General features: G+C 52.8%; 1 protein-coding gene across 2 annotated transcripts; it reads left to right on the top strand.

The window, feature by feature from the left end:
* The first annotated feature begins 41 nt into the window (after positions 1-41).
* On the top strand, positions 42-9,668 carry NAGPA (N-acetylglucosamine-1-phosphodiester alpha-N-acetylglucosaminidase). Of its 2 annotated transcripts, none has more exons than XM_080617910.1 (10): positions 42-678; positions 2,220-2,359; positions 2,559-2,667; positions 3,136-3,264; positions 4,264-4,472; positions 5,554-5,601; positions 5,955-6,083; positions 7,140-7,256; positions 7,443-7,500; positions 8,349-9,668. In XM_080617910.1, the coding sequence occupies exons 1-10, from the start codon at positions 107-109 to the stop codon at positions 8,569-8,571; spliced, it is 1,734 nt and encodes a 577-aa protein (XP_080474036.1). In that variant the 5' UTR covers positions 42-106; the 3' UTR covers positions 8,572-9,668. The 2 variants fall into 2 exon arrangements, with proteins under 2 accessions (XP_080474036.1, XP_080474035.1); XM_080617909.1 differs by having other exon boundaries at positions 7,440-7,500.
* Positions 9,669-10,712: the final 1,044 nt, after the last annotated feature.

Below are 10,712 nucleotides of genomic sequence, written 5' to 3'. Positions count from 1 at the left end.
CCGAGCCGGTGCCCCGAAGTGGGCTTGGCTGTAGGGGTGCGAAGCGGGACAGCCCCCCTCATGCTGGGGTGGATGACAGAGATACCGGCATCTCCTGGGGACAGGGATGGTGGCGAGGCCTTCCCCACCATGCAGGGTCACCAACGCACTTGACAAGGGCAGCCTTGGGACAACTGGATCTTCTCCTTGCAGGATTTCCCCGGTGGATCCTGTGCTGCAGCCCTACTTCCCCTCCCCGCATGGCCCTCAGCACAGCCACAGGCACGTCAGAGACTGTCAGCCCCTCAAGTACGGCAACGTAACACATGAAGCTTGGCCCAGTGACAACAGCACAGGTGGCCCCGTGGCCACCACCAGAACGTTTGTGTCGTACATCCCCCCGGAGGGTGAGAGCCGCAGGGCAGTGTATGGCCACTTCACTTTTGTGAGGAACCCCCTGAGGACCTTCTCTGTGTTGGAGCCGGGTGGCACAGGGGGCTGCCACGCTCACCGCAGGGCAACTGTGGAAGAGACCGCAAGGCTTGGGAGGTGTCTGGTGGCCCAGAATGGCGGGTACTTTGACATGGGAACTGGAGAGTGCTTTGGGAACGTTGTGAGTGATGGGAAGCTGGTGAGGAACTCAGGAGGCCTGCAGAACGCCCAGTTTGGCATCCGGAAGGATGGCACCATGGTGTTTGGGTAAGAACCTGGGGTTGTCTATAGAGTGCTCTGTCCTCCCTGAGAGCTGGTAGGCACCACTGAGGCAGGCAGCCCTGGCACTGCCTCTTTGGCTTCTCCCAGTTAGAGGAGAAGAATGTGTTCAGTGCTGAAATGAGGGCTGTCCTACCTGCACCCCATGAAGCTCTCTCTGGCCATTGCCCTTTTTTCCCAGGATGAAGAGAAGCTGGTTCAGTTACTCTGATGATCTCTATCTGTTTAGGTTCCTGTGTCTCCTCTCCCAACCTGCAGCAGATATTATGGTAAAAGGGGGAGAGGTCTCTCTCCTCCCCACAGAGGAGAGGCAGAATGGACTACCTGACTGCAGTACAGAAACCTTGGGATTGTTGGGGACTCTGGAGATGCCTCATCCAACACCCTCCTCAGCACAGGGTTAGCTGGAGCAGGTTGCTCAGGGTCATGTCTCATCATGTTTTGAACATTTCCAAGGTCAGAGACTCCACAACCTGGCTGGGCAGACGTGTTCCTGTGATTGAGCAACCTTGACAGTAAAAAACTATCTCATGTTAAGTTGGTCACTGTTAAGCAGAAATCCAGGCATCTCCTGGATTGCCTGTGCTCTGCTGTGTTGCCCTTTCAGCAGGTGACGGGATGGTTAGTCCCCCAGAAGTTCCAGGCCCATGAACATGAGGCTCTTTCCAGTGTTCTGAGCAAGGTCTCACCCTGTTTCCTGAGCAGACAGCCTATGGCAGACACTCACCGTGCTAGCACCCACACTGCTCTGCCAGAGCTCTGATCCTCACCCACACCCCTCAGCTCCTGCATGAGCTTGACAAGCCTTTCGGCAAAGATTCTCACAAATATCCAGTTTAAACCTCCCCTGGCACAACTTGAGGCTGTTTCCTCTCATCCTTGTTACTCAGGAGAAGAGACTGACCCACACACACCTCACTACAACCTCCTTTCAGGCGACTATAGAGAGCAATAAGGTCCCCCCTAAGCCTTCTCTTCTCCAGACTAAACCCTTTAGTTCCCTCAGCCGTTCCTCATCACACTTGTGCTCCAGGCCCTTCTCTGGACCCATTCCAGCACCTCAATATCTCTCGTGCAGTGGGGGGCCCAGAACTGAACACAGGATTCGAGGTGCAGCCTCACCAGTGCCCAGAATAGGGGGATGATCACTGCCCTGATCCTGCTGCTACACTGATGCTGATACAGGCCAGGATGCCATTGGCCTTCTCGGCTGCCTGGGCACAAGCTGGGTCGTGTTCAGCTGCTGCTGACCGGCATCCCCAGGTCATTTTCTGTCAAGCAGCTTTCCAGCCACTGTTCTCTAGGCCTAGAACATTGCATGGGATTGTTGTGGCCTAAGTGCAGAACCTGGAACTGAGCCTTATTGAGCCTCATACAGTTGGCCTCAGCCTATGGACCTAGCCTGGGCAAATCCCTCTGTAGAGCTTCCTACCCTCAAGCAGTCCAGCACTTCTACCCAACTTGGTGCTATCTGCACACTCACTGAGGGTGCACTTGATCCATTCCTCATCCTGCTCTCTCTTTCCTAGTTACCTGTCTGAGGAAGATGTCTTGGATCAAGCAAACCCTTTTGTGCAGCTCGTGAGCGGTGTAGTTTGGCTCCTGAGAGGTGGAGAAGTGTACATCAGTCAGAGCCAACTGGCTGAGTGCAGTGACACTCAAACCACAGGTAAATCCTGCAGCGCCTGGCTTCAGCCTGGGCATGGGTTGTGCTTCTGATGGGCTTGGATGATCAAGAGGAGCCTCAGCTCTGTTCTCATGTTTCAGTTCAGACAAGCTCCTTGCTGGGAGCTGTTTCACAGCCAGATCTGTCTCAACAGCCAGTTCTGTCACCCAGGTGGTGTGTGAATTATTCCCTCTCCTCATAGGAACCTTTGACAAGTTCATCAATGTGTTATCAGCCAGGACTGCAGTTGGACACGACAGTCAGGGGCAGCTGGTGCTGGTTCATGTGGATGGACAGACAGAATCCAGAGGGTAAGGCCAGGCCTGGGGAAGGGTCTTGGGGCAGGTGCAAGGTGAGTCTTTATATCCCGTCACTGAACACGAGGGACGCTGCAGCTGCCAGTGATATGTTTTAAGGTGGGGACTTGTCGAGCTCAAGTTGAAGGCACTGCTGTTTGGTGTCTTTCGGGCAGAATCACACAGAATCACAGAATCCCAAGGGTTGGAAGGGACCTCAAAAGATCATCTAGTCCAACCCCCCTGCAAGAGCAGGGTAACCTAGAGTACATCACACAGGAACTTGTCCAGCCGGGCCTTGAATATCTCCAATGTAGGAGACTCCACAGAGCCAGAAGAGGCCAGTGCAGCCTCCAGGCAGCAAGTCATCTTATGTGGGATGAGAGGGAGCTTCCTCCTTCCACTGAGGAGAAGGACCAAGCTCCCTGTAGAGCAGTTTCATTGCAGTCAAACAGAGCAATGAACAAGTGTTTGCTTTTGCAGGGTCAACCTCTGGGAAATGGCTGAATTTCTGAAGCAGCAGGGACTCATCAATGCTATCAACCTGGATGGGGGAGGCTCTGCCACTCTGGTCTTGAATGGGACCCTGGCAAGCTACCCCTCTGAGCACTGGTAGGTGCTGGTGGCACAGGAACCCCACAGCTCCTGTCAGGGTGCAGAGCTTGGCCCTTGCCCCTGCTTTGCAGCATCGTGCAAGGGACAGGGTTTGAGGGACAGAGAGACTCTAAAGTCATTTAGTGACTACATATCTTTTTCCACTTAGTCACTCAGGATTACAGTTTAGCTGTTTTCAGACATGCAGCAAAGCTGCTGCCATGACTGAGTGGCCCAATGTGGGAATCACATAAGGAACAGCTCTTAGACTGAGAGACTCAGAGCTGCGTGTGCACAGGAATTCATGGAGATCTGTCAATAGCTTATTACTGTGGAAGAGAAACACTGACTTGGAGACTCTGCCCTGCCCCGTGTGAGGGAACCTAAAGAGTATTTTACTTTTGATTTAGCTTTTTAGTCATTTCTGACTGTAAACACAAAGGAATTTAAAATTCAGTTTGCAGTCTGACAGTTCATAGAATGGAATCACAGAATCCCAGACTGGTTTGGGTTGGAAGGGACCTTAAAGCTCATCCAGTTCCAACCCCCTGCCACAGGCAGGGACACCTTCCACTAGACCAGGTTGCTCCAAGCCCCATCCAACCTGGCTTTGAACGCTGCCAGGGATGGGGCAGCCACAGCTTCTCTGGGCAACCTGTGCCAGCGCCTCACCATCCTTACAGAAGAAAGCCAAAGTGTCGCTATAACTGCAATGACATCACCTATAGCAAAGCAGAAAATATTCAAGGAAAGGCCAAAGTTGGCGAAGCTGTGACTGCTTAAGGGGAGACTTTGCATATTGCTGTCTGTAATGCTGTATTTGACATGATTCCTATCCCATAGGAGTCAACACTTAGTTAAGACATTGACTCAAGCCCAGTTTCACATTTGTATCTTCCCATTATCAATGTTTGCCACTGTGAATTGGGATGAAAACATGGATTAGATCAGCTGGTTTTGTGCAGGGCTGGGAGCAGCACGGTGCCTGCATGCCTCAGGGGACCCGTCTCTCCCCAGCTCCTTTGACAGCATGTGGCGCTGCCCTCGGAACATCTCGACCATTGTGTGCATCCACGAGCCCAGCTGTGAGCCCACGGACTGCAGTGGCCATGGGACCTGTGTGCAGGGGCAGTGCCGCTGCACTGGGGCCTTCTGGAGAGGTCCAGCCTGTGACATCTTGGACTGTGGCCCTTCCAACTGCAGCCTGCATGGCGTCTGCTCCGACTGTGAGTCCCTGTGGTGCTTCTGACACTGAGATAGATGCCAGTGGGTGCCTGTGGGTAGCTCCAGGGGAAGCACAGACCTGAGGGATATCACTCAGCTGCCTGTGTGGCACCATGGGCAGCCTCAGCACATGACCATGCACAGCCCTGGCTGCTTCACACAGCCCTTTCCTGCTCTGGTGTGCGGAAACGTTGCTCAAAAGTTCACACACTCTGGTGTGTGGAAGCGTTGCCAGTGTGGAACTGGCACCAGACACAGCCATTTCCTTTGCCTCTTTGTAGAGGTGGGGCTGTGGGGCATAGCCTTTTTGGGGCTGGAGGTGCAGATGTGTGGCCAGCCCATGTGCTGGAAGCCAGCTAGTGCTGGGTGCCTTAGCCCTTGTCTGACCTGCTGTGTTTTGAGCTGCTCTGCCCTTTCCCTCCAGCATCCCAAGCAGCAGTACAGCGAGTTGGAACATGTTGCCTTTGGAGGCTGCAGGAGAGCTGGGACTCAGGTCTGAAAACTGGACCTGTAATAGGACTTGGCTTCAAACTCAGTGTCTGTTTCCCTTTCTGCCCCCTGGGTTTTGCTCCTGGTTTGTTTGCAAACCTGCTGATGTGGAGGGCAGTGTATTAACACTGAGCTCTGCCCCCCTCTCTCCTTATTCCTTCTTTACTTGACTCTCCTGCTTCATGATTTTTACGAGTGTGCAGTTGCTACATTGGCATGAACTTGCTTTGACTCTAGGGACTGCTGTGATGTTCACCCCAGCTCCTGCTCTTTGTGGCTGCTCAGTCTTGTTCTCCCATTTCTGTGTTGCCTCCCTAGTTCCACACTCAGTGCAGTGGAAGTGACTGGGCAGAGCTCAGTGTTGCTGACCCTGAGTTAATGTCTCAGACCCAAGCAGCGGGAGGTTCTGCTGCATTTGGCATCTGCAGTGGGTGCGTATTTGAGCTTAATCTGGGAGTTGAGGAGTCCTCTTCCCTGGGTTCCGTGGCAGGGAGAGTTAAGAGGGAACCCCAGAAGCAGAGTCTCCTAATTTTGATTTCTTGCTATTTCCAAGCCTTTCTCTCATGTTGCTAATGCCTGTTTGTATTTGCACAGCTGGATGCCTGTGTGACGCTGGCTGGATTGGCAGCAACTGCAGCGAAGGTAACACTGACTTCCACTCCACTGCTTCTTAGCCAGCACGTGTGCACTACTTCCCAAGAGCTGGCTGCCTGCAGTGGCAGGCTGGGGGTTCCCCAAGAGGGAGCAGGAAGGGAAAGGCTACACAGTGTGCTGTTCTTTTTTGGCAGCATGATTTCAGCTACAGTCTGAGCATCTGAAGGGTGGCTTGGGGTGAAGCTGTTGGAGCCCTGGCTTCTTGTTCAAGGTAGCACAGACTCAGCTTCTGCTCTCTGAGCAGCCATCAGCTGTGTGTGACTGGTGGTGGGTGTAAGCATGGGTGGGATTGCTTGGCTTTGAGTGAGGGCCCTGATGACCCCTCTGCTTGTCTCTTGCAGCCTGCGCTCCTGGATTCTATGGGGCTACTTGTGCTCAGGTATGCCAGTGCCAGAACGGTGGCTCATGCGACCCTGTGCATGGAGCCTGCTCCTGCCCAGCTGGCTACCATGGCACCAGCTGCGAGCAAGGTGAGGGCTGGGAGAGGGCTTTGTGTTGCCTTTGGGCCACCTCGTGTAGGCAAAGCAAAGGTGAGCTCTGACAGGCAGGTGCAGGGCTTCACAGCTGGAGCGTGAGCTGCCAGCTCTGAGCTCTTAGGGGCTTCCCTGTGCTATCCAGGCTGGCTAGAAGGCAAAGGAGGGAGCAGAGAGGGAGGAATTTTCTTCATTGTTAGAGAAGTGTGGATTCCTTCCTCTCTGCCCCAGAGAACAGCATTGCTTCCCCAAAGCTCGTGAGGGTAGAACATGGATACTTGGCATCCTTCCCTTGAGGGTGTTGCACTGCGCCCTGCCTGTAGCTGGGCTTCAAGTGACCCCAGTCCATGACTGTGAAATGCTCCAAAGAGCTGTTCTGGCTTATAACCTTCCACCTCCAGCTTTACACCTCTTAGTGCTACCAGAGCTGGTGATGTTGTCCATGGCGTAACCACTCCAGCTTTGCTGCAGTGCTCGAGCCCCCCGTGTATCTGACTGAGCAGCCTGCTCCGGTTACAGCACCACTTCATTACAGTGTGGACATAAAGTTCTTGTGTGCGCAGCACCTTTAGTGACGCTTTGTTCCCAGCCTCTGAACACTCAGCCAGCCCCATCCCTTTTACCTAAACTCCTCCTGGACACAAACTGCAGCAGCAGTGAACTCGGGGGCTGGTGCAGGTGGAACAGCCGTAGCAGCCTGCAGGAAACCTGGGACTCAGCCACAGAGGCCTCCACATGCTAGTGCTCAGGCACGAGCCCTTGATTCCCTATAGGAACCAGCCACTGATGCCTCTGCTGTGCCTTTGAGCCATGCAGCAGGGCTGGAGGGCAGATATGGAAAGGGAGAAAACCACCTTGTTGTGCTTCCACAAGCCCAGAGGCTGCTGCAGAGGCAGAAGTGATGCAAACACCTTGGTGAGACATGCCCTGAAGCTGAGCAGCGAGCTCAGGGAGGCAGTCAGGGCTATGCTGGGGCAGCTGCAGTGATAGATGGGGGATTGGAGGCAGGTGAAGGTTTGACAATGACCAGCTTCTTTGTACTCAATTCCCCAGAGTGTCCCGTGGGCTGGTACGGGCCAAACTGTCAGGAACGATGTCCTTGTGAGTACTCATGTCCCTGTGACCGGGAGACGGGCAGCTGCAACATCACCTCCAGCCAGTTAAACAAAGGTACCTCTGGTCAGGGCTTGTGGCTTTAAAACCAAAGTTAGAAGAGCAGTTAAGTGTCCAATGTTGTGTTTGCTCAGTTATCAGCTCTGTGTAGCTGTCCCCTGACTTAAGCTTGCTTGTTCTTGGAGGAGTTTTACAGCCTCCCCCAACACTGCCTTTCTTCCCTCTGTTCTTTGTTTTCAGCAGGTCAGTGTTTGGCTTCCCAGAGTAAAGGAAGGAGCAAAGAAAAATTCTCTCTGTCAGAGTAAGTGTGTAATACTCATAGCATACATGTACACATATACACAGTCCATGCCAGGAGCTGCTCACTGTGAGGTGGAGGTGTCCACACCACCTCCTGGGTGCCAGGGCACCTCCAAGACCTGCCCCTTTTCTGTGCAAACCACCCGTGTTCAGGTTCCACTAGAGCTGGGATTCTGTAGTACCCACAGCTCTCCTGATGGGAAAGGGAAGGTGCTAAAGTCTTCATTATCAGCCAGGTGCTGAGCTGAGGCCCCCATCAGTGAGAGCTTGTGCCTCCAGTCAGGCAGGAGCTCCCATTCCTCTCCCACCACCGCACTGCAACAGAGTCAAGGGCAGGCCCCACACCAGCACACAGCTCCTGGCATGTGGGTGAGGCTGCTGTGGCTCTGCAGGCCGAGCTGGGCTCTTGTTGACTGAGGGAAAGCTAAACCCAGCTGTGGGGGGAATGGCTTTAACCTGCCAGAGGGGAGACTGAGATGAGCTCTTAGGCAGAAGCTCCTTCCCTGTGAGGGTGCTGAGGCACTGGCACAGGTTGCCCAGAGAAGCTGTGGCTGCCCCATCCCTGGCAGTGTTCAAGGCCAGGTTGGACACAGGGGCTTGGAGCAACCTGCTCTAGTGGAAGGGGTCCCTGCCTGTGGCAGGGGGTTGGAACTGGATGAGCTTTAAGGTCCCTTCAACCTGAACGAGTCTGGGATTCTACAATTTGCCTGTTAGAGGCCTTCACAGATCATGGTCTCACCTGCCCAAGAGCAGAGAAGGGAGTGCAAACCTTGAGGAACCATTTGTGCACTGGGCTGTGTGAAGGCAGGCCAAGGGGTGTTGCTCACCTGCATTTTTCTTGCCTCATAGAAAAACCTGGATCACCACAACCTCTGTCTTGGCTCTGCTGCTCGTGATCAGTGCAATGGGCAATGTTGGCCTTTTCCTCAAGGCCAGGTCAGAGAGGCACCACGAGGGTGGTGACTACCTCTATCACCCACTGAGGAAGATGAATGGGGAAGCCAGTCCTACCTCCTCCTTGGCCGCCTGGGAGACAGAAGATGCTCAGGACCAGAATCAAGCCCTCCTCTAGAGTCCTGGCCAAGAAGAGGCAAGGGATCTTACCTGCACCTTGTACTGACTGTCAGAGGCTGTTCTGACCTCACATCCAAAACTCCTGACTAACGCCAGAGCAGCAGCAGATCCCTCAGTCCAAGAAACTCCCTTCGCTGCTGGCTCAGCCCTGGGAAGAACATGGCCAAATTATCAGCCATCCCCTGCTGCTCCAGCCAGGGGCAGCTGGAGTGATTAGTTGCCATGAGAGGATGCAGGGCATGAGCCCTGGGGCCAGTGCCCACACACACAGGTGGGTAAGGGAACTTCACAGCTACAGCAGGAAAGGGACTGGTTCCCTTCCCTTCTTGAGGGAAACAGGTGAGGAATGTGAGCCATCGGCACCTCAGATAGGTCCCTTTCCACTGGAGCCGCAGGAAGTGCTTTTAGGGTGCAAGATAAATTGCCTTTTGCATAAAGCTAGGCTTAAGGAAGCTGGCCTAAGGATGGTGCAGTCTGTAGATGTCTGGCCTTCCCTGCTAAGCTCAGACTTCATCAGAACACTGATGCAGCTGGTGGAGGCTGTTAGATCAGCTCACAATAAACCAGCATTCTCCAGTCCCATGGGAGCCTCCAAGGCCAGCACAGCATGGTGGCTGCTGGCAGCATGTTCTTCATCTGGCCTGTACTGACCACAGGGCTGCGGTGTTGTCTTACCTAATCCTTCCTCCTAGGAGTAGTCCAGGAGGTATGTGATGAGCAGCAGCCCGGCACAGGCAGTGGCTGTTGCTCACTGCTGCTGGAACTGCCCTTCCCTCAGCAGAAGGACAAGCCCACAGCCAACAAGTGCTTCAGGCCTCCAGAGCCTGAGCACCTCAGCTGGAATAGGTATTTTACTCGAATACATCCTTGCACAACCCATTTAGGCTTTGAATTTGCTTCCATGTGAGGGACAGCCAGTCCAGATGTGCATCTCTGGTGCTGCAAGGGGGTTAGAGCCCATCTGAGCCTGATACTAACATTTTTATGCAGCTTTTCATTTCTCCAGGAAAAGGCTATGTAATTTTTCTGCCACTGCTGGCATCAAATCAACATGTAAATGGAAGATTCTATTTTTCTATTACTTACAGAGGCAATTTGAACCCTGAATAAAGTCTATTAACAGTAACTGCCTGGAGCTCAGGTTCTTACTATTCAGCTGCAGGAGGACACAGTCTTTCCAAGGTCATTGTGGTTGGCCACTCGAACACCCTGGGGCCCTTTTTACTTTGACTGAGAGTTACAGTGCAAGATGAGGGCTTGGACCTCACTGTGGTGTGGAAAATAGACAAAAAATGCTGCTTGTACAGGAATAAATTCAAGCACAGTTGAGTTAAAAAGCAGGAATGGCTGAACCCAGCCTCACCCCAGGGCTGGGGGGAAGGAGCAGCACTGGTGCTTGAATCTGAGTTTCCCGCAGCTTGAACAGTTGCATCAAACACTTCACCATGTGCTTTAGAGAGGTCTTTTATTTCCAATATACAGGAATGTTCAGATCCTCCCCAAGCCTCCAGACACTGTAACCACATCCATGTGCTGGCTAGGATCACAGTACAAAGCTCCCTGCGTTGCACTGGTGGGCTCTTAAAAAACACTTGGAGGGTTTTTGCTGACAAAAAACAGGATTGCAATAGATAAGACAGCTGCAAGGAAAGAAAGTGCTGCTAAAATAACTAATGCCCATTTAGCTTCTAAATGTAATTAATAACATTAAATGTTGAGGTCAGTAAAAGCCAGTGCACATGATTCCAGTTTCCCCTTCCAAGAGGGAAATAATTAGGTATAAGAATCATCACAAACAGGTTGCACAGGTTGCAAGTAATCATCAGTTTTAGTTCTTGAGACCAAACTCCTTGAGTTGAGCAGGCTTACCACCTGGGCTCACCACTTCCCACCAGGAATCCCAAGCTGCAGTAAGCATTACAGATTTAAGATGACATGATGATGGCCTTTCAAAATCTTTTAATTAAATTAGGATTACAAATTCTTAGTACAAGTTGCTTTCCTGTTACTGAAAGGGAAGGGATACACCTAAACCCACCCAGCCCTCAAGAATGATGGGAACAAGGAAGTGCCTGTGACTGCAACTGACGCCTCTGCAGACCTACAGCGGCTGCAATCACACAGGCTTTCCTCCCCTTG

This window comes from Psittacula echo (assembly GCF_963264785.1).
Source record: "Psittacula echo genome assembly, chromosome: 5".
Taxonomy (NCBI): domain Eukaryota; kingdom Metazoa; phylum Chordata; class Aves; order Psittaciformes; family Psittacidae; genus Psittacula; species Psittacula echo.
The sequence above is the reverse complement of the archived record's forward strand: the minus strand, read 5'-3'. Positions and strand labels throughout refer to the sequence as shown.